The sequence below is a fragment of the Genypterus blacodes genome, unplaced genomic scaffold (genome assembly GCF_046128005.1).
Source record: "Genypterus blacodes isolate CSIRO-AG114 ecotype Tasmania unplaced genomic scaffold, CSIRO-AGI_Gbla_v1 ptg000214l_1, whole genome shotgun sequence".
NCBI classification, from domain to species: Eukaryota; Metazoa; Chordata; class Actinopteri; order Ophidiiformes; family Ophidiidae; genus Genypterus; species Genypterus blacodes.
The window spans coordinates 470,925-495,365 of record NW_027467013.1 but is presented as its reverse complement, the minus strand read 5'-3'; the positions used below and the strand labels follow the sequence as shown (position 1 = coordinate 495,365).

Genomic DNA, 24,441 nt, shown 5'->3' with positions numbered 1-24,441 from the left:
TGCCGTTACCACGCGAGAAACAGGTCAACCAGTCTGCTGCGAGGGTGCAACTGCAGCCGTCACTCGGTGCGTTTGTCTTTATAAACACATTTATAAAGCCCGTGTTAGACGGTCTGATGGACAATTCGGTTTCTTGGTGTTTTTTGGGGGCGGAAGTAGACACCGAATCTAGCAGAGTTCAAAGGGAGATGAATGCGAGTATGATAGCAGGTGTAAGCCGGTCTGTCACTATCACAACAGTCATGATTATGTGTTCAGTCAAGCAAGAAAGGGTATTAGTTATTTATAAAGATGCATAATAACAGCTTACCCTGGCTGTTAATGTGCAATGTTGTGAATATATTGGATTCAGACATGAAGTAATTATTACCTATGTGGCTGTTGATGCTCATATCATATAAACAGTATTCATAAAAGGGAAGACATTCATTTGTATTTGTATACCTTGTGCAGAGTAATTGTAGCTCAGTTCTTAGAATGCTATGTTTTTGGAAAATAAAAGAGCAGAATGCGGAATTCAATCATGGAGCCGTAGGAGTGATTCAGTTGAAAATGAGCAGCTGGAAAGGTACGATCATCCAAGTCCTCCGTGAAGCACTTGCCCTCTATTTATACGCCAGACTTGAATGCACCACGTCCTTGATATCAGACGATACAATGCCACCCCGGATTGAGATATTTGATTCAGGGGTGGCCCTTTGAGAAACGACCTCAGTGAGGAGAGGACAATATTGCTCTTTTGTCAGGGTGTCACTGTAAGTACCAGGCTGGCAATAATCACATCTGAGCCAGTGGCGTGAATGCAAACGCCACTGACACATTATTGTAATAATGCCTGCCATGACTGTTGAGGTCTGCTGACATCCTGTAACACTTAAGCAGCGCTCCATTAAAACTGTCATCAAAGCGGAAAGTGTCGATGAAATGACATCTCTGTGCTTTAAGAAGAAAATTAGCACAGTTGCAGGAAAGACGCCGACCTGCTCTGCTCTAGTTTAGACCCGATATCGATCGTCTAACGTGATCTCCTTTGTTCCAAACTGTGGCGTGTACATGAGCGTGTGTCTGTGTAGCCTGTTGTTGTTCTGTAGCTTCCCTAACATGATGTTTCCCCCTAGTGGTATGAAAAATTAAAGAGGGACAGACAGACTGATGCCTGTTGTTTCATGCTGACATTGCCTACGCACGCATTCACTCTCATTTCCTTCAAACTATCACTCAAAGTCGCTTTGCAGCTCTTCTCTCTTTGTGTGTCCCCTATAAAAGAATAAATACATTTGTGTGATTCGTACTTAACGTCGCTGGTATGTATCACATCGCTCTGTTATTGTTCAAACAAAACGCAGAAAGCAGATCCCACTTCTGCTTAACATGATGGATTAAATGCTGTGGGTCCTTTGGAGAGTAGTGAGGATTTAGAAGAACTATTGAACTGTTGAGAGCTGCAGCGCTGATAAGATTAATTCTGCTATTAGTTATTAAAACCTGGATCCTTTAGAGAGATACGCACAATCTCTCCGCGACGCTTCAAGCAACAAATGTTCAATATAACGATCTGTCCGAAGGGCTTTAATAAACAGAGGCCGTACAGATGTAGAGCTGTCAATAGATGATTGACTGGGCCGTGATTGGCTGAAGCGTCACATTGATGCTGTCACCGTCAACACCAGCACAGATGGTTTAGATTATCTGCAGAATGGAGGCCAAAGCAACAACAAAGGCCCATTTGTATTTTTCCGCTCCCTTTTGTAGATGTACATAATTATATATATAAATGTTTTCTATGGTAATGCTTGATGAGGAAGCTGTTAAAGGTTAGGTGCGCGTCGTATCACAGAGCTCTGTAGAACTCTCACAATTCCCAATATGAGGATAAAAAAAGGAACATCGTTTACAATTTTATCCCATTAAATGAAAAGTAAAAATTATTCAAATCAAACACGTATCCTCGTGTGAAGCCGTAGCTTTATTGTTTTACGAAATGAGGGCAAAGCAGAGGATGAAGCAATAAGTCTTGCGTGGTATTAATTTCACTGTTGCATGTTTTCTAATACCTTTAGATTTAATTTAGAACAATCACATGGTGTTAGGGTAATATCAATCCTTTCTAATAGTGTCACTGCACAGGCTGATCTGGAACAAGAGACTTAAGAGTTTAGTTTGTGGTTTGGCGCCTTAAATCGTCACAGTCAGAACAAATCCTAGTTATCAATGATGCCTCAATCTGGGTTTAATAATAGAATAATGCTGCATATCCTGCTTATATAGTGTGTAGTGTTTTGTTTGAGACATGCAAGGAAAAGAGTGTGAGTGTCACATATGGCCTCAATATACCACAATACAAGGAAACAAATATCAAAGCCAGATTAATACAATACAGGAAGAAACAAATGCAATATGAATGAGGACGTGTGAGCCTAAATCACAGTGTGGCAGAACACCAGCAGCTCAGTCTATAATCACAGACGGTGGCTTGGACGCGGCTCATTCTTATGCTGCGTGCAACTGGTGGTTGTGATCCAAACCGTGGACACGGACTCCCAGTTGAACAGCTTTTGTTCTCATCGCAGCCCCAAGCATATGGCATCATTTGGCATACGGGTGGGGGGAACCTACGTCTTCACATCAGATTACAGTATGAATATTCAAACGTTTCTCCTAATGAATTATTTGACTGAGGATTGAGCACAGATACGTGTCCGGGGTTTCATGAGTGGCTCCCTGATGACAATGATGAACTGAGGCGGGAGTCTAAGGGGACCAGGGGGCGAGAAGAACCCGGATTGTAAGAGAATAGCTATTGTTTGTACAGTGTTGATGTGACAAAAGTAACATTAGGAAGCGACCATGGTGGAACTCAAAGCAGCATGTGTGCGACACTAATTAGAGGGGATGACGAACCCGTGATAACATCCAATAATTTAGCAGGATCTGAAACCTTTGCTTTCCACATTCCTGAAGTGTTAACAAGTATTAGCATTCACTGTTAAAGAACTGAGTATCGCACATTTACGTGGGAGTCGCTGTGATTTGTTGACTACTTTGAGTAAAAAGTTTAAGAACTCAAGCACAACTTCTGCCCGCCTTCGGACAAAATGTCAAATCCGCGTCAGAGTCCACAATTCAAAGGCGGCAAAGGTCGATACCCGTGCTTGGCAGCTGAGACAAAGATGAAGATGAGGTGCCACGAGTACAAAGCATTGCATTGTGGGATGGTCTCGCAGCTGCAAAAGACATTGATCCAGAAGCGGAGAATTCTCTCTTAAAGTCACAATGATACAAGCCAGTTACAACATAATCATTGGTCAATAATAAAGAGCCCTCCATCAGGTGCTGAGGGTGGAGGTGACGTGCGTAGATGGGACTCATCTGTCAGCCAGATACTGATGGCCCAGAAAACAGCCTCCGTAACATCGCGTTCTCCATCGCCTGTGGAGGGAAACTCAGAATTGAAATGTATCAGAGGTGTAAAAGCTGCTGCTGCGGGACATTAACGTGAAATCCATTTGGATGCAAAAACGTCTGCCTGCAATGTGTTTTGTTGATGGACGCACACATATACACACACACACACACACACACACACACACATAGGAAACTCTGCAGATGAATACAGCTTGTGGCGCAAATTATCGGGTCAATGCGCAGCTATTTGACCTACAAGGAAATATAAAGCAATGTTGAAAGGAGCCATATTGTATTGATTGATAAATGCATTTTCCCTCTGTGTGCAATTGGCTATCTGTCAGGCCACTGCACATCACTGGGAGCACGAACATGACCTTCCTCCTTATTGCTCGCCATTTGTACCGCACGGCCCCAGATCCTCACTAGGCTCCGTGCCCAAAAAATAAAGTTAATAACTTTGCAATTTGCAAAACTGCGCCGAGCCTTTTTGCAGTGGGGGGCCGAGGTATTAGATAATGAAATGTGGTCAGAACAACTTAATCACTCAATACGGCTCGGGTGTAGTTTGCTGTATTCATGAGACAGTGTATTATGGTAAGAGCTGTGTTTAGAGTATCGCAGTTATGAAAAAGGGTCTTATCCACTCCGTTCCAGCTTTTATCACACCAGAAATCAGGTATTTTATGCTGATTCAAATCAACTCTGCTCTTGCCTCCCTTTCTCTGCAGCTGAGCAGAAAATAATAATAATAACAATAATAGCGTGAATCAGCTCAGTGGTCCATTAGTTTCCACAGCTCATCCTTGGCCGTTCTAAATACTATTTTCTCTTCAAGACCAGCACTTTTGTCAGTTATTATGTCATTTGTAACAATCATTTACCCACGTCTCATTTCCTTTTTGTACATCACAGGCTCATTTGAAGCCGGCATTAAAATAGAGAGCGAGAGAGGGCGAGGGAGAGAGAGAGAGAGAGAGAGAGAGAGAGAGGGAGAGAGAGAGAGAGAGAGAGAGAGAGAGACATTAAATAGGACAGTGACAAATCTGTTGCTGCACTTTGGGAAATCATCACATATTGTTTAGGTTGAAAGTATAAATTTTGAAATACACCTTCCAGATTGACTCAAGAGTCCACTTTAGTTTATGGAAAGTGCTCTTAAAGCAGAGGTCTGATGAAAATCAATGTTTCTCCCCGATGAGCATGTATGGCTCCTTGATTGGAGTCATGTATTTAATTGATTTTCCTGCACATATTTTACATTCATCTCTGCTTATTTCCAACTATATGTTCGTTCCACATGAGAAAATGTTGGTTTTCAGATTAATACACCCATGTCAGAGTTAAAGTGAAAATACATAAAACACAGTGTGAACCAGTCGGTGATGTCAGTGAGGGTATATTACAGTACCACCTTATCTGGGTTTGTACACAATCCAACATTTCCCACTGCCCCACCCTGCCTGTAGTAACACATGATAGTGTAGAATGTATCAGGAAAACTAATCTATGGTGCACCATGTTGTGTACTGCAGTGTAAATTATTTAGAATAGCTGGAGCAGGTGTGACAGCTCTCAGCGTGAGACCCTTTGGGTAGAGGTATATATTTTTTCCACTTGAGAACCAGAGCCACTCTATCATTTGGATGCAAGAAATTGAATTCCAAAACCACCTTTCTTCCCAGCTAGCTCATTCGGAAATCATTGTTTTGATCGTGCAAATTACTGATATGGAAGATTCAGACATAGCGTTTATTCCACGTCACAGGAAGGGATGTTATATTTCTTGTATTTCTATCAAAGTTCCCATCCCGGCACATTTATCATACTGATTTTGTTTTGACAAACAAGCGCATTAACACTGACAGTGGAATGTATAATAATGACATTTTTCATTATTTCAAGCATACATTTATTTCAAAAAAGGAAAACAGCATTGTATTAAATAATAATGATACGGCGGTCAGAATATATTTTTCACAATAATCCCGCTCAGATAAGAACATTATGTACAGCTGCCGGCTTTGTGCAATCGTGCCAGTTTCACAAACATATTTACATCTAGTTCATCTGGTTACATCTCTAATCAAACAATTAGAAAATGGTCGCAACCTCTAGCGGCGTCGTCACGGTTACAATACTCGGGCCCTGCTTGTGGATCTCAGCACCCCTGATCCCGACCTCCTGGTTCTGATGAGAGAAGAAGGAAGGCAGAGTTCCGGTCCTGGAGAAGGAGGTAGAGATGGCGCTCCGAGATTTGGGACAATGCGTGCCATATCCGGAATCCTTCCACGAGTTGGGATAGACGTGGAGGCCTGTGTTGTTGTAGAGAGGAACTGGGGAGAAGCCTATTGTGTATGTGTTCTGTCTGCAGAAACCCTGCAAATCTCCAGAATAATTGCTTGTAGCACTGGAAGAACCTGAAATAAATGAATAAAAGTAAATACACAATACATTTCCAACATTATGATAAAAGTGGTTATGTTTTCTATTCTATTTCTCTGATTGAACTTACTCTTTTGCCTGGGGTGGAATGTGGAGAAATTCTTCTTCCCTCCGTCCCCGCTGATGTCAGAGTCAGAGTCATTGAAGTCACTGTCCCCTTTGCCGCTGTCCTTCACGCTTAGCTGGTCCGTGTTGCCACTGCCACTAAAACACAATCAACACGTGTGAGCCTCCACTGCACTACATTAGTTTGATTATTGATGTCGTCCCCCCCTCCTTCCCTCCACACACACACACACACAGACACAAACAATGGCTGCCACCCATTCAGCCTCATTCCCCCACACAGCCGTGGCGCTATTAAGCGAACGCACGCTGCATGTTAAGAAAGCTTCTGTTTCCGGGAGATTTGGCTGCGAATAAGGCAGCAAAATATCTGAGAGGAGAAATTACATTCGGCGGCGGCAGCGTTGGGTTTCTTACCTCACTTGCAAGCAGTATTTGTCACCTTGCCACGCAGATGTTGCTTGGAAATGCTTAGAGGGCAGGAACATCTAAGAGAATAAAGTAACAGCAGGGGAGCTTAGTTTCCATTTCTGGCACCGGGATCAAGGCGGCACTCCGGCACGCTGCATGCATATAATAACACAAAAAAAAGAGAAGAAGAATGCATGCATTGTGTTGATGCTGTGTTCGTCTCACCTTTGTCTCCGAGTCTCCGCTCCTCTCCTCGTACAGGGACAGCGAGTCATCCAGAGAGGGTGAGGTTCTCCCGGGGAAGAAGCCAGGGGGGGCGGTGTATATGCTGGACCGGGCCGAGGCCAGCGCGGGTGCGGACCTGCTGGCGAACAAACAAGCGTCTCCCTCCTTGGCTTCGCGGTTGTTGAGTTTGCATGTGACAACCACAATCACAATGGCAATCAGCAACAATGCGCACCCCCCGCTGAGCATAATAATGACTATTAGCGAGACATCCAAGTCTTCACCATCACTTGACCTTAACACGAAGAGGACTTTGTCTTCAGAGGGCATTGTGTCAGACACTAGGAATCTAATGGCGGCGCTGGTGGAGAATGGCGGCCTGCCATTGTCAGTGACAGCAAGTTGGATTTCTAACACATCTCCAATTTCAGCTGTCAGCCATTGTTTTAGAACGATTTCTCCCGTGTCTTTGCTCACGGTGAAGAGCTCCGGGTCACCTTGTACCAGTCGGTAGGTGAGCTCGCCGTTCACGCCCTCGTCCTCGTCTTCGGCGGTGACCCGGAGGGCGAGGTAACCCGGCGGGGCGCTGTAAGGCAGCGGGACGTCAGCGGAGTCGTTGGAAAGGATGGGGAAGGTGAAGTATGGAAAGTTGTCATTCTGATCAACGACTCTGATCCTGATGGTGGATGTGCTGGACAGCGGGGTGGCTCCTTTGTCTTCTGCTTGGATGATGACCTCAATCTGCTGGAGAGTCTCATAATCAAATGACCTTAAGGTGTATAATGACCCCGAGAGTGAATCTATGGAGAAATAAGTAGACACTGCAGCTCCTCCTGACACTTCAGAGTCCAAGAGTTTGTAAGAGACTTTGGCGTTTCTCCCTAAATCAGGATCCCGAGCAACAACAGTGGTGACATACGACCCTGGAATGTTATTTTCCATCACTGAAACATCATAGAGTGATTTACTAAAGAGAGGAGGGTTGTCGTTCTCATCTGTCACTCTGATGGTGTATTGCCTCACCGTCTTGAAAGGAGGACTCCCCAAATCCTCTGCCACCACGGTCAGGTTGTACTCAGGGATCCTCTCTCTGTCCAGAGTGGTGGTGGTTGTGATCATGAACGCGTCTCCGTAAGCCTGTTGGAGGGTGAAATGCTCGTGCCCGTGCAGGCTCGTGCGCACGTACCCGTTAGAACCCGAGTCGCTGTCCGAGGTGCTGATCAGGGCCACGAAGCTCTCAGCTGCCGCGGCCTCGGTGATGTAGGCGATGCCGTCGCTGGTGGAGGTCATGGGTTTGATGGCGATGACGGGTGCGTTGTCGTTCACGTCGATCACGTCCACCACCACTTTACAGCTGGACGGGACAGAGTTGGAGCCTGAGTCAGACGCTTTGATGTTGAACTCGTATGACCTTTTCGTCTCAAAATCTACCGGTGCTTTTAAGGTCACATCGCCGGTGTAGGAATCGAGGTGGAAGATGCGCGCCGCTTCCGGTGACATTCCATCAGCGAATCCGTACGTTACCTCTCCGTTTGCGCCGTGATCCGGGTCAAATGCGCGAACTTTGAGAACCCGGTGACCCAGAGGAGAGTCTTCGTTCAGCTCCACCTTCAGTGAGCTGTGATCAAACGCGGGGCTGTTGTCGTTGAAGTCCAGGACTTTGATGTTCACGGTCATGGACCCATATTTGGGTGGCGACCCTCCGTCAGTGGCAGTGACCCGGATGGTGTAGGAGTCCTCCACCTCTCGGTCCAGCTCCTGCACCAGCACCAGCTCAGCACTCTTCACCCCATCCTCTCCTTCCCTCACCTCGATGACAAAATGATCCGAGGGGGAGATGGTGTAGCTCTGGATGTAGTTTTCGCTCACGTCCTGGTCGAGGGCGACTTCCAGCGGGAATCTGGACTCTAGAGGAACGTTTTCCACGATCTCCAGCTCGGACTCGTTGCGAGGAAACGCCGGGGAATGATCATTGATGTCGCGCACATCGACCTCCACGTGGATGAGCTGGAACTTTTCCTTGGAGAAGGCCACGACGTCGAAGCTGATGAAGCAGAGAGGCGGCCTGGGGCACAGCTGCTCCCGATCGATCCTCTCCCCGACGCTCAAAAGTCCATCGCTCTCCCTCATCTGGATCACAGAGGCGTTGATCTCCTGCATGAAGCGGAACGACGTCTCGGGGTCATCGGCGGGATCGATCTTTAAATCTCGGGACAGATTTCCGATCTCTGTCCCGGGCGCGTCTTCTTCATAAGTGAAGTATCTGGTAGTTGTGCAGTTAACGGCGCATGTAAACAAAACAATCAGGGCGCACTGAACTATTCCTCCACTCCGGTTAAAACCCATCCTGCTGGGGTTTTGTAAAGCAAATTAAGTCATAAACGGTGCAAGCAAGCGATGGTTTCAGGTTGATTTGCAGCTGGTGTGAGTTGTGAGTGTGAGTTTGCCGGTGGACTTTAAGCTCCAGTATATGCAAATGACCTGCCCACCTCCACCAATGGCCTCTCAGCTTGGCCAGCAAAAGGGGAACGTTTGGTCTCTGCTGCAAACTGCCGGAATGCTGCTGGTTAGGTGCAAATGGTTCATCAGGCGGACAGACACGAGGCTCTTTAATGAAGTTGTTAATGTTGTTAACTAAATACATCTGCATAAAGGCAATTAATCAACCAACAAAGCGCGATTACAGAAGCTGTAGCTATTCCCCACCGCACATCAGAAGGTGTTAGAGGCGAGCTGGCGGAAGACTGAGTGGGCTGCTGTGGGTTTGTCACTGAAACCACACACGAGAAGAGAAGGCAAACAAACAAACCGACTCTGTACAAGTATAGCTGATATCTAGCAACATTAATCAGTAGGTGCCTCACTGTAGACGTGCACATATGCATCTGTACTGCAACAACACTGTGTTACTACTGTTAAAGTGGCATCACAATGTCATGCAAATGAGGAAATTGATGAAAAGAGCTAATAATGAAAGATCCCACGCAATACTACGACATTTAAATATATTAATACGCTTTCTGATATTATAAAGACTGTATCCTTGAACTAAGCTTAAGTACTTACTTGGTAATTTCTCCCTTTCCCTCTCAATTAAATCCTATCAAACCCCTGTAAACATTGCTCATACATATGAATAACATGATAAGGACACAAGTGAAGAAGTCCCTTTGATCTTGTGCAGCCTCAGCCACTGTCTAGTCCTCTCAAACAGTGGATGAGGCATTGACATGTAAATGTAATGTAATTAAGATAATCCACAAAGGCAGACAATTGTCCTTTAATTAGCAATGCTGGAGGAGGTATTTGTGGTCATTACTCGAGTTAAAGCAATGCAACAATGCGAAAATGCTGTTCAGCGTTCAGAATTTCACTTTTATGAATGTAATATGAAGAAGGAAGAGCAAGTGTTACAAGTGGAATGAAGAACGACCTTGGTTACATTGAAAGCATCGATGCATACATGTAAGAATGGAGGTCATAATTGGATATTAGCTGCATATTTATGAAAGACACATATCATGATGCTTAGAAGGAGACAGGTGGTGCTGAGAGGAAACATATAAAACCGACAAAACTGTAAAAAAAAACACACACATATATATATATACGGTATAAAATGCAAGAAAGCAGCAACTGTAAGCATTGGACATGAATATTGCACAGTGTTAATGCACACTACAATAACAACAGCTGTTACAGCAGCATTTTAATGTCAATATCCAGGTGGTGCTAAATTGTGCCGTACTGTTGGAGAGTTTAATCTAAAGCAATCATCATATATTTTGCATGCAGGAAGCTAACCTGCAAAGTGCCCCTTCACTGCAAAATGCACCGCAGTACTTCCCCGGAAAATGTGGAGAGTAAGAGATCAAAAGTGTAAAGCGTCACAGAATGGAAATGCAGGAAAAGTGCCTCCAAATTAGACTTCACAAACAGGAGTTGAGTGATTGTGCTGCATTGCTCTGTTGATTAGGTTTTGGAGAAGATAGAGATAGGAAATGTATTGTAAAGCTCGGTGTTAGAGTGAAACTTGGATGTAGAATCAAGAGCGTTTTGTTCTACTGGATTATTCTGTATTGAACTTCATTTTCCCTTTTAATTTGAGCTTTAAACCAAAGTTCATTGGTCATTGCTCTAGAGAACAAAGAAGCTTTACTCTCAAAGACTAAACTCCCTAATTCACATACACACACACACACTCACACAGCTCCCGGTGTGATAACAAAAAGCACAAGTCCTATTCAACAGATCTTTGTGAACCATATGGGTGATTAGCTTTTGTTGATTAAAAGGCGTCTATTTCCTTCAAAGGGCTCCTGACACCTCGTAGAAGTTTGGTCTAAATCTGTCTGAGCCCCTGTGAGGGCACATACAGGAAGGTGTTAAAAACCACACAGGCAGAGGAGGCTGAGGGGGGCCGAGGGGGGGGCCGAGGGGGGGGGGGGTGAGACTGTGACTCTTGGTATGTGTCAGTCAGCATCAGCCAGCACGAGGTGATAAAGAGCCCCGGTGCTCGATTTTAAAGTGTCTACAAACCTCATTTTCACAAGTCAAAGTTACCATTTTTGGATAAGGTAGTCTGCTACGGTGCTGACAAATAAAATAAACAGGAGGAGAAAACTTGGAGCACAGTCAAACATTTTTCATCTCTTATCCCACCTGGACCACGGTGCCTCCCCCCCACCCCCTCTCTGTCTCTCTCTCTCTCTCACACACACACACAAACACATATTTATATTTTTAGTGTACCTACAGTATGACTTTAAGAGACCTTTAAAAGTGAGAAGACCTTTTTCCACGTTGCTCCTTGCTTTTGATGTGTGGGTGTGTGTGTTGAAGGTGTTAAACCATGCAAAAAGATATCTATCTATCTATCTATCTATCTATCTATCTATCTATCTATCTATCTATCTATCTATCTATCTATCTATCTATCTATCTATCTATCTATCTCACATTTAGTCTGGATTTGCCCTCTGATCAACAAATGGTCTCCTCTAACCTTTCACCTCTTGTTCAACGTTGATGAAAATGGGTTCAGCAGTGTCACGCACTGTGACCTAATGCGTGCCGATGCAAAGCTTAACATAAATGATTAGGCTTGGAACTCATGCAAAAGGCTTTACACCACCACTTGCTTCTCATTTGCACCTCGAGTGAGTCATTTCCTGGTGAAGGGTGCTCACACACACACGCGCACACACACACACACAACTCGGAAACAACAATGTCTGGCGTAACTTCCTTATGGCTGTAGATTTGATGATTGCATCTTTGTTTACACCGTTCATGAGCACAGTTGCAGAGAGCATATGAAGGCTGATCTGAAGGATCAAATGTTTTCCTCCCATTAACCAGACACACAAAGCCCCCAGCACAGGGGGGGGGGGTCGTGCTGCTTGGGTGTTCAAATCCAGGCTTTTATGGCTACAAGAAGTCAGAAGGTGATGCAAAATTATCAGACAAATTAGTTGTTTGCCAATAAGAGGATTTAGGTTTAATCTTTGGAAATGACTCACGCGTTTACAACCTTGTGTTACCAGGATTTCCGGTATGCGAAAGAAACGGAAATATTTCAGTCCCGAGTCTGAAATTGAACCATTAACCAACAGGTTACTGAGTGTGTGTGTGTGTCTGTGCTTATTTGTTTGCTTATTTCCTTCATGTAACTCACTTTAGACCTTCCTTAATTGCCTCGATATAAAACATAATCTACTCATGTCCGAGGTATTTTTGTAATCAATAGATCATTACAAGGTCAGGGGAGATCACACCGCAAACAAAGCCCGGCTAACACAGGAGTGATACTTGTTTGTCACTTAAGTCAGGTGATTAATGCACATCACAGCTTGATTAAGACATGTGTGGTGACAGTAAGAGCATTAGCGCAGATTAATGGGTTTGGCCATCTGTTCTCTTACTCAGGTGATTTTAATTAATGGTAAGAATATTATTAATCTTGGCTTGGCAGTCAGCATCACTGTGATCACAATGCAGCTCAAGAAATCAGTCTGTTGTAGTCAAACGGGGCCATTTGACAACTTGAAGCAAATTGTATCCCCCCCGTCTGTCCCCCCCACCCTTAACCCAACTCCCCCTCCCCAGCCTCTTATACCACTACCAGGTAGGGAACAGGGGGAAGCTTTTGGTCACACTTGCAATAATCCTGGCATATGCCACCGGTGACAAATGTCTCAGCAGTCCACCTTTTGTACAATGGCAACGCTGTCACCTCCAGTTAAGAAAAAAGTCGACCCTTTTTCTTTTTTATTCCCCCGCATTCCAGAATAAATGGAATTTTAAAGGATCTCAGCACCAGTAGAGTTTCATCATTTATAGCCTAATATATGTTAGAGCACTTAACAGAAGGTTCCTGTAACACTCTTATAATATAATTTACAGTAAAAAGTGCAGCTATAAAGCCAAATGTATTGACGTGGCTCGATTTAAAACTGTGTGTAGTTGTTACAGCGTTTGTGATCGCAGGTTGAACCGGGTCCACATATTTTCTCTCATGTTTTTGATAATTGCACCATGTTAATGGTCTCGTCCATGACAAAGAGCAAGCAGAATGTTTATTTGTGTTGGCTCGGGCTGATTCTGGATGCTGGGGCAACATCAGAGAATGTTCGCACCGTTTCCCCCTTATCAGTTTCTCCATCTCACTTTTACCTGTGTTGCACTAATAAACTAGGGGTGTGCTTGTCACCGCTCTGGCCGTGAGGGTCATGCCGAGGGTTTAATCTAGGCCATTTGGGCTGTCTGAAAGGCAGATAAAACAAGATTATCCTGTGCTCGGTGCTGGCCCAGGGTGAGACAATAGGATGGAAGCATGTGAGCAGCAGCTGCGGAGGTGCCAGATACTCAGACCGGCTCCTGGTCCCCGTTGCTTTTGGCACCTCCTATGGCGTTACAAGCACAGATAACCCCCCTCATCCTCGCAGCTCTCCAACTGATTACAACTGGCCAAATGTTTAGCATACTGTCCCTAATCACACATTGCATTCTGTCACAATATGGTCCTAAATAGCTTTAAGAGCCGTATAAGTCACATGGGTCCTTTTAGCTTTGATGTTATTTGGTGTAATTGTTTTTCTTCCTCTTTGTTTTCTCCCTCAGCTCTGTAAGTAAATGCATTCAGATCAGGTCATGAGGGATGAAATCTTTACAGCGTCTGAATTTAGGACATGCACGGGGAAGTCTTAAAAAGGATATATTTGTAAAACAAAGATCAATTATGGTAATAAAATGCATAACACTTGAAAATCAGGAAATTGCCTTACTATTTTATGAGAAATAAATTAGTCTATTAGGGCCAAGCATGAATAATGCAACATTTCACTGTAATTAGATCCCGATGGACTCTACATGTTTCAAACAATTCTAGAACATTAATATGGATTGAGTGTAAACATGTTTCTAGGATTTCTCCATGATGGCCACAAAAGACTGAGACTATTAAGAAATTTGAAGAGACAGATTTTGTTGTTGAAGTCTTCAGGAAGACGAGGCAGATCAAAAGAGGTATTAGTATGCTGACACAAATCATGTTTGGTGGAAGTTCCTGCTATCCCCACTGGGCTCCAACCGTTTCCCCGCTGTGGCGCGAACTCACACTCGCTTCAGAATCATTTGAATAACGGTCGCTAACTCAACTTCATTATGCATAAGCACTCTGAATCAGCTTTGACCATACGTAGAAAAAAAGGAGCTACATGCACATCAACAACAACGCCGCCCCGCACCGGCCACAATCCTGTCTCATCAACCTAATGCAGCTTTAACAAAGTACCTATTAGAGCAACACCATGACAGAAAATGAAGCAGGTTTGGGGACTTCAGGGCTGGAATTTGTACAGAATTGACCCTGAAGCTTTGGATTGAAACCAGGGATGAGAGTGCCATCTACAGGTGGAAAATTAGCCAAGTTGACATCAAAAATCATATAAAAGCAAAAACTATTCCTGAAAGCAATGTGCACATTTTCATAATGCATATTTCACATAATAGCCGATTCGCAGTACTCTGACCTATAAATAATACAACCTGTTTGAGGGAACACGACGTCCTGACAGAGTGTGTAACAGCTAATTAGACAGAATAACAACCTCATTACTGTTTGTCAAACTATTCCACTAAGAGTGCAGCCTTGGTGTGCGCTGCTCACTTTCAGCTTGAAGAGAATTCCACGATGGCCTTCAATCCAATTAGGATGACGACTTCACATGTCGTGCTATGTGTTGTGTTGTGTTGCCTTAAGCTACGAAAAGATCAGGAGCCCTAAACCATTTGTGTGTGTGTGTGATTACAGACACCTATTTTACTTTGAAATAGAGTATTTTCCACACCTTTGCTGATCTTGTTATTGCTGATGCCAACATGCTGCAGGTTTCAGTATATCTTCAGTGTTTCGGTGCATCTGTAGAGAACATGTCCATATATGCTACTTATACTTCTATGGGCTGTTGGCAGTTACTACATGAGATGGGGTAAATCAGAATTTGCCTGGTAGTCCAGGCTGTGAATAAATTTTATTCTCTGTTGGCTGGTTATATTATTCAAAGTGGGGAAGATAAAGTATAGCTTCCTTGCCTGCTTGTACGTGTATATGTGTGTGTATGTGTGTGTGTGTGTGTGTGTGTGTGTGTGTGTGTGTGAATGCTAATTCCTGCCTTTTCAAGGACCAGGTTCCTCTCCCTCCTCCTTGAATATATTTCACATCTCCATATTCCCCATCCTAGAATGTTGCCTCCTTGAAGCAATTTCCTTCCAGCCACTATCTGATGGTTGAGGACTGCCTCCCATTGGCAGGTGCAGATGACACTGGGCTGGGCAGGAGCTGGCTGTTAAACGTGGGACTGGCTCCTTACCAAGCCCGAGTCTGCCTGGACCTGACAGCCCCCACAGGGCCGGCCACTGGGGGCAGACTGTTGGGCCAACTGGCCACTGAGGGGTGTAATCACTCCCTCTGACATATTTGGCACAAGCTATCCAATTACGCAACAACAAACAGGACCGGCGTGATCTCTCTGCTAATTCCTGTTAGGCCAGGAGATGGCAATGTTGAGGTGGGAGATGAGCCTGTGAGGCGACTGTGTGTGATGATGGTTCATATTATCAGAAGCAAACAGAGTCATGGAAATATTCAGCATTTATCCATCTAAAGCAAAAGCCTTATCAAAATGGTGCAATGACAGTGTGACAATGAGATGCATTTATAATGAGATTATAAAATTGCCATAAAATGCAGAGATAGACGTTACAAGTCTCTCTATGAAATGTACAAATGCTTTTCTGCTCTATTGATTTGCATTATACAGAATTTTACATGTGATCATGTTGAGTCTGACCCCTGTAAAACATTATTAGGGAACATAATCGTACATAAACTCCATTCTAAGGGTTAATTGCATAAATAAGAGAGGTTGTTGCCATGTAGATACTCTCATCTTCCTTTGAACACGGACAACAGAGTACAATTATGAATCTGAAATTCCACCCAAAAAAATCCAACCTGTGCTGAGTGTGTGCGGTGTGTGTTTGTGCACAAGTGCTCACACATGTATAAGTGGGGATAGATTAATGTTGAGGGGCATGGGCTTAGAGGATGTTTTGTTTCCCTGCCGTGCGCCGAGTGCAGAGGGGAGTTAAGGGATTCCAATCTGGTCGCCGAGTCCTGCCGAGCGAAGAATGTTTGGAGTGTGCCTGGTGATAGCAGACTCCATTACAGGGCTGAGTCTCAGGGTAGCCTGCCATTGTGCCAGCAAGGGAGGAGGTTAATCAGATCCCAGCTCCATTATGAATGCCTGCTATTTCTAAAGGGCTCTATGAATAGAATACTGCAAGCTCTCATAAAAATGACTCTCAACTCTGCATTTTCATGGAACAAGGACCGATAAAGGAGAGTGTTGGTGTTCATTTAGATTCCTCATCCTCCAGAGCAAAACCAAATGTTTTATGGAGGCTTAGTTATTAATTACCAGAGACATTATTCTTGCAGCTTTGCGGCTCCATTCCCCATGTGCGCTTTGTTTGCTGCAAAGGGCAAATTAACTTAACTGATTTTTATAGCAAAGGCATTGTGACACTGGGTTTCAGGGAGGTGATGTTTTTACCTGCATCTGTTTGTTTGCCTGTTAGCTGGATTGCTCAAATATGTTCTGGACCAGTTTAGACTAAATCTGGTGCAAGTATGGTCCAGGGAAGAACCCATTACAATTTCTTGTTGATCTGAACTTTAGACCACTATCATTTTAGAATAACGGAGATTTGGTCAAGACTTGTTCAGCCTTGGTGGAGGTATATATGTTCTTCATTTGTTTAGTCTCGTACGAGTCATCCTCATTGTTTGTTGATACAAAATCTGTCTGTCTGTCTGTCTGGTTGTTATCAAATTTGGTAAATTAATGGGGATTCTTTCCATTCAGGACCTTCACTATCTTTTTCATGTTCTGCCTGATGGTGGCGCTGTAACAACCTCTTTGACTTTCAACTTCTATCAAATTATAACTCTTGAACTGCTAGTCAAAGAATAACATTTCAGATTTCCTCCCTGTAGTCTTTGTGTCTATCTGCATCATTCATCTAGGCCACGCCCCTTTGTGCCTAAAATGTGCTACACCCTTTAAATGAACGAGACTATTGTCAACACATGGTGTAAACATTTGAACTCACTCCATATGAAAAAAGAACCATCAGTCGACCTTGTGTTGGCACTCCGGCAAAAACCATAAAACCCCTCAATAACTTTTGTATTTGTAGTATTCTCATTTTAGTTTCGCCTCCCGTGCACTTGATCGTCTGGATGTTGGGTCGTATCTTTGGAGATGCTGTGAGTTTAATTCACTGAGTAAAGGGAGGCGTCTGCTCGATAACCCCAGTGACTTCCCTGCACTCACACACAGCTGTGTTACATCTAGATTAGTAGGCTGGTGAACGATGCAAGCTGTCTGATGATCCCGCAGATTTATGGGAGTGGAGCCTGATGTCCTCGACGGTGACCATTTCAGGGTTACTACATCACTCCTTTGACATTGAATTGTGGCTCTTGCAAGGATGCTCATCCCGCTCCATGAGAAAAAACAGCGATAAATCAAACGTATCGTTAATTGGTGACTCTGATATTGTGAAGCATTTTATAGCACTATTTTGATAAGAGCTCCATAAATAAAGGGTATTATGAAGGTTACACTAACACAATGTGCTTTGGGGAGCTCAGACTTTCACCTTGAATCACAATCCAAATTACAATGCAGTGTTTCTGGGTAGAACAGTGAATGTAGATGACATTAAGCTGTGACTTTGGGGGAAAATACACTCAGGAGATTCGGCAGGCTGTCATCAAGTGCAACACACCCCTAATGATTTAGAGAGCAATAAACATGCAATATGGCTTATAGGGAAGTTCACATTGAGCAGAGCGTTTGGTGAAAAATACATTTATATGCGGAGGCGCAAATAATGAAATTCAACTAAGATTTGCAAGACAACAGAGCACTTACATGGGAGAAAGTGTGTTAACAGACGTGACTGTCCTATTCTCAGCAAAGATATATATAAGTACAGAAGTGAGATGGAAAATCTCATTTCCATAACAGAATGGGGAAACAGTCTGGCAGAAGGTGTGTGTGTGTGTGTGTGTGTGTGTGTGTGTGTGTGTGTGTGTGTGTGTGTGTGTGTGTGTGTGTGTGTGTGTGTGTGTGTGTGTGTGTGTGTGTGTGTGTTTTCTGTTGAATTCTCAGAGCAATCATGGTCGTGCCACAGCCCGGGCAGCAGATTTAGGGATGTGTGTGTGTGGGGAGACTGGGGGCTGGGAGAAAGTGGGTGTGAGTGCTGAGCCCCCCTCAATCCCAGAACACATACAAATAAATTTGAAGAATCACATGCCAACACTCTTATTGTACACACAGAGTGGTAGACACACATACATACATACACACACACACACACACACAGATACACAAACAAAGCTTAGTCTCCCAGGGACAGACAGTGAGCACATTATGCAAACACAGGCATTATGTCTGCGGCACCAAACGTGCCTGTGTGCTGAAGAGAGAAATTAGACTGATTAAAAATCAGGGAAAAATGGCAAACTGTTAGACGGATCTCCTCGGGGCTAATTAGTGTGTTGGATCTTAAGCCAAAACACATTGTTAAACAAATCTGGAAAAGCAGGTACATTCATGATTTCGTCTCTCTTCTATTTACATCTTATCAGTTATATTTGACATTATGTTTACGTGACAAAGCAATATGGACAAATCGGAGACGAGCCAGAGAAACGTTGCTGTTTTCATCTATTTCTTTGCCGGAGTGTGATGATTTCTTATGGGAGCGAATCCTGAAGCAGGACGCAGGGGTCAGTCGGTCTGGGAGAGTGAGATCAAGCTTCACGCTGAAACAGGTAACAGTGGAGTGCCTTGGGTTGCGTCAGGAGCAGGAAATGAATGAACTATTGTTGGCCTTTTTCATTGTGAAGTACACAATACGACGTCTAGAAGAGCCTACAGGAGTAAAATTGAAATGACCCTCCTCGCAAAACACAATGAATATTTAATTCAAGTTGAAGAATAGACTATCCCAGGCAGGATGTTTTGTCCTTGACCGTACACGGAGCCCTGAAGATATCTGTCGAAGGGAGAGAACTATAATCAGCACACAAGCTGATTCTCTTCACCTCTGCGAAGGGGAAACAGAACCGTTCCCTGCTCTTCAATCTATCATTTATCAACTTTGGATTTTTATGCATCTGCTATCAGCGCAGTCAGGCAGCCCGGGATGAATATATTCAACGATATACTGAAACGAGGAACAGAGGGAGTTGTGCTTTATGTTTGGAGTACAAGCAGAAATCTAGTTTAATATTTAAACTCTGTGTGACTTGTCGGTTCCTCTGTGTGCTCTTGGTCTGATCTGAACTAACAGAGCAATGATGTATGTAATCACCTGCACAGACACATAAACAGGAGATGAGAGACGTTATTGACTTCCATATATAAAACATCTCTCCTGTTTTCAACATCCCCTGTGTGTTTTAGGACTAGGAAAGGCAGCAACTGCATTTTGGAATTATGTTCATTTATTCAGTTTTTAATGCAACTTTAGCAGTACTTTGTAGATGCATTCGCACTTTATTAGCATTTTATTTGCACTTAAGAGAGCAGTGGAAGTAATGCTCACCCACGACTGTTACTATCAGGGCGCCTGGGAGACTTAGATCAGATTTTTAGTTGCACCTTGACTGGAAATTGCAGCAGAAAGCAACACACTGTGCCATTACCATTCTCCCTGTTTTGGCTCTGTCACAACAGTGTCATCCATTAACTATTTTGTCTCATCAAGCCAAAGCGCATTGACCACAATAACAATAATGGACCTCAAAAATACAGGTGATTTCTGCAGGCCTTCCAAGGACACGTGGGTTTTCGAAGTTTCAGCCAATAAGTCTCAAGTCAGGTGAGAGTATTTGTTGGCGCTACTACTTACTGACTGAGTTGTTGTTATTCTTAAAGATCAAACCGATGCACCCAATGTCCAGATGAGCCATTTCTACCTCCCAATGCTTCTCCCTTCTATTTCAACACATCTAAACTTCAATTCTGAGCTGATTCAGGCAATACATTGATTTTTTACAAACATATAAACAGTTGAAGTGAAAATGGCATAAATCAGAATCGGTGAAACTAGATTATGCAATTGTCGACTTACTCAAACACACAAACACTCCATCGGTTTACAGTAAGCGTCCGCAGCCTTCTGCACATGCATGTCCTTACTCAGCAAATGATAAAATCCCATTAATTCCATTCATATATAATGCTGATTCTACATTTTCCCTTAATCACAGCACAGAACGAACTGGAGTAGAGTTTGCATATAGACATACCTTGCTTTCTCTGTCCTATTTAATATATGCACATTGTAAACATCACATTAGTCAGATACATTTGCTTCATTTAGACCACAGCTGCTATAGAAGTGGAGATAAAAGCCTCAAACACATTCCAGGCTTTTTTACACATAAAGAGTTCAACACCCTTGAAGAAACCGAGTGAAGTTCTCACTAATAAACCAAAGACACGAGAAACACTGCATGTAACCTCTTGGGATGTAAACAAACTCCTACATGCTTCCGAAGCTCTGACTTTGAAAGGCAAAAGTTGAGGCTAAGCAATCACAGAGGAGTCAGATGATTCATCTCCTTCACCATTAGTTCAGCAGTCGGCGAGTGTACAATGTTCCCAAGACCAATGTCACAACTCAGTCGGATATCAGATGCAGCAGTACAGAGGCCCAAGGATGGGATTTGATCCAATATCTACAGATTGATGCTATGTAACAAAGTCAACTGCAGGAGCTGACAGACTGACAGGCCGGGGAGGACGGTCGGTCCTAGGACTGTTCTTGTCAGATGATGAGCAGACGGTCTGATCCAGAATGCAATGAAAGTTCTGCTGAGCATTCTAAAAGTGTCAAACCTGCGACTGGCAGCCACAATAGTGTTTGTTCTTGTTTGTGAGGAGTTAGTTCAGTATTGTTTAATGATCCAATTTCACTTACACCATAAAAACTACTTTAAATCAAAACTCAGCATTCCCTACTAATCCTTACAATACAAGATCTGGAGGAAGAGTTGTTTGTTTTGTTTAAAATAATAATATAACCATTGAAACCAGTGAGTAGAATCCCTGAATGAGTTAATCAATGACTGAGTTACTGCAGTTTAAAGGTAGAAACATAGATCAACATTGTAGTGAATAAATCATGACTGTTGCTGCCCTGATGAAATGATTGATGGGGAGGCCCTGGGCTGTGTCAGGCCTCCCTGCTCCCACATCACACCACAACATGACACCCTGCCCCCATTTCTCTTACTAACATGGGAGCCCCGGTTCATATTGACCACATCTTTATGGACTTGTTATGGACTTGAGGTGCTCTGACTGGATAAGGACTCATGTGATCTATTTATTTACATTCTCTTTGCGATATTGGGCTACACAATTAAACTTGACTTGGAAATGGATTTTGTAATGATTTCACCATAAGAGGCATTACAGGGCATTATGGAAACACGATCGATGAAAGAAGAGAAGCTTCCTACTTAAACATGATCAACTATTAAACAAGAGAGTAGAAAACGGGGTCTGATTCTAATTTAAGCCTAGTTTCTAATCAATTGGTGCGGTTTTGTTCAGCTGTGGTAAATGTTGGCAGAGAGGCCCGGCGACTTTACATTTACATGCACTTATGTATCCATTAGTCGGTCCAAGACATGCGTCAGTAAAGGATACAATAGTCTGACTGTGACTGTAGTCTGGCTAAATGAGATGGCCCAGCCAGAGGAATGTGTGCATGTAAACATAGCAATTAGCACATTTAAATAGAGAGAGCAGCCCTGACAAAACAACTCTGAAACACAAACAAGTACTGTACAATTAATTTGTACAAAAAAATTGAATATATCTGCCAAAAGAAAGCGGGCAGAAAGCTTCTTGTCAGTGTCCATCACCGCTCACTTTCCAATGCAGAGGCTCAAGCTCATCCAAGCTCTTATGTACAAGTAGATACAGGTGTTTATTTGGAACAGCTGCTGTGAGGAACAAACAACAACCTCTCTGCTGTCATTGGCCACCAGTGACCTCATCGACACGATCCGCTCTGCCCCGTTCTCACCTCCTCAACCCTCTGATCGCTTTCATTTCCAGTTGATTTTGTGTGGTGGTGTGTGTGTGTGTGTGTGTGTGTGTGTGTGTGTGTGTGTTTGTGTTTACCTGGCACCGGGCAGCCCTCAATTCAGCTTTTCTTTTAAAAAGTATCGCAGCTGAAAAAGTCTGGCAGCTCCAGCAGTAAGACTTCATTGCCCGCTTCAGTTGTTTGCACGGAGCTGCAGTGTCACCGCGGCAGAGACGGAGCCAGGAGCCGTCCAGCAGGTCAACAAAGCACACCTGTTTCTAATTAACCTGTGTGAGGTCTGAGTGTGCGTGTGTGTGTGTGTGTGTGTGAGAGAGAGTGAGTGCTCCAAACCAGAAACATATGGCGGTATACAAGGCTAATGCAACAGAATGTAAGCTTTAACCCCGCGGGGGAACGTTTAGTATAAAACCGTGGACTCGGCCCAAAAATGAGTAAAGCTGCAGAAATCAATGCAGATTAAACCTGAAACAGAAGGACTAACACACAGGTCTGACACTCTGCTTCTAATGTCCTCGTCTCAGTAAATAATTGCCTATTGACATTCGACACACACACACAGAGCAACATTAACACTCTTCTCCAACGTCTTATAAAATCATCTGGTTCCTTTGCTGCAACACGCTCATACTTCATTATGAACTTGGTCTCTCTGCAAATTTGATGTGTAATCTAACAGAATTGATTGATTGTTCTGTGAGTCCAAAAGACTCAAACCTCTTTCAGCATCATTCAGTGGCTTTTGTCTCTGGAAAAAATTAACCACCTGAGAAAAAGGGCAGACAGGTCGTGGGAGTGAGGGAAGCAGATCCTCCTCGGTCCTTGTGCTTTCCTTTCTTCTTCTTCTTCTTCTTCTTCTTCTTCTTCTATACTGCTGTTTATCATTTAATAAATCTCTTCTCTCTTTTGGCGAGTGCTGCCAATATCTCCGGGTCCAGTTGCCGGCCTTGTGCCAAGCATAAACACTTAAAGAGTTCATGGATCTTGTTCATCCCGCACTTTGTGGTTTCCACCTTTCACGGTGGGTTAGTAGAGACTGTAGTGGTGTAACATTGGAGGATTAACATTGATATCCAACCTGCATTCAACACCGTTATGTATGAATATGGTAAGTTTAGGTTATATAACATATTACCCTTACCCTCAACCCTAATCTTAGAAATGCATTAACTTTTTGGGAACGGCAAAGACGGCCAGAAAATCGACGGCACGTCTGGATTTAGCCTCGGCTCAGGGTCGTCTGCAGGTCTAATGTAAAGCGAAGCAGGCATTTGGCTCAGCATCGCCCGGTAACGATTCAATAATGTAGCGGAAGACAGTTATAAGACTCAACAACAGCGTAAATGTGTGGCTGTAAAAACTAAAAACAATGAACAGGAGCAGAGTTAGGTAATAACTGTTTAAGAGCGACACTTTCACATTACACAGAATGATTTGGTTCGATGTTTATGTCAAAATATTGATAGGCACAGCTTTAGGCATCAGTGGAACATAATTTTCATAGTTATACTTCATGTTTGGTGCCAAATGTGCTGGGTAAATACACTGAACACATCTCTCAAGCATCAGTTCCTGCCCATAGACTCTGAGCACGGTGACAGCCTGTCAACACAAACATCAGGAAGCAATGTATCTGTCAGACTGAATCATTTTCTCTAATATTCACACACTTCCTCTTCATGTTTTTCTTCCTCTATGGGTCGCATGTACTCCATTCAAATCAACCGGCATTGGTTCAGGCAAACACAAACTTAATGAAAATAAACATACACATAAGCCTCCATGGGCGTGGGTGTGGTTATTTTCATTAGTAGCTGGTGTAAGTGTAGTTAAATTCATCAATAAATCAGGAAAGTATAAAGCTTCTGAGGACTTGTATCTGCGTGCGCTGTCATGGTAGCTTTTGGAGGGAGCACACACGTCTCCTCAACACCACCAGACATTTCAAATAAATTCTTCATCGGCCTGTCAAAATGCTTTTGCTCCCCCATCAACACCAGCACGAGCCTACCGTGATGGCCTATGAAATGGCCTCATTGTGCGGGGCATCAAGAATTTCTACGGCTCCATCTCCGTGTGTGCTCTGAAGTGTGAATTTCGCATTCTGACAGCCTAAGGCCCAAGGCCATGAGCCGCCAGCGCTGCAGCAGCACTCTGTTGCTTCACACATCTGAGATGGGCTGACATGTT

The 24,441-nt window shown here is 43.6% G+C and overlaps 1 protein-coding gene across 1 annotated transcript; it reads right to left on the bottom strand.

Moving 5' to 3' along the window:
• Positions 1-5,412: 5,412 nt before the first annotated feature.
• pcdh8 (protocadherin 8) lies at positions 5,413-8,908 on the bottom strand. Its single transcript, XM_076169977.1, has 4 exons — positions 6,553-8,908; positions 6,334-6,404; positions 5,921-6,054; positions 5,413-5,825 (listed from the first exon to the last, which is right to left on the bottom strand). The coding sequence occupies exons 1-4, from the start codon at positions 8,896-8,898 to the stop codon at positions 5,500-5,502; spliced, it is 2,877 nt and encodes a 958-aa protein (XP_076026092.1). The 5' UTR covers positions 8,899-8,908; the 3' UTR covers positions 5,413-5,499.
• Positions 8,909-24,441: the final 15,533 nt, after the last annotated feature.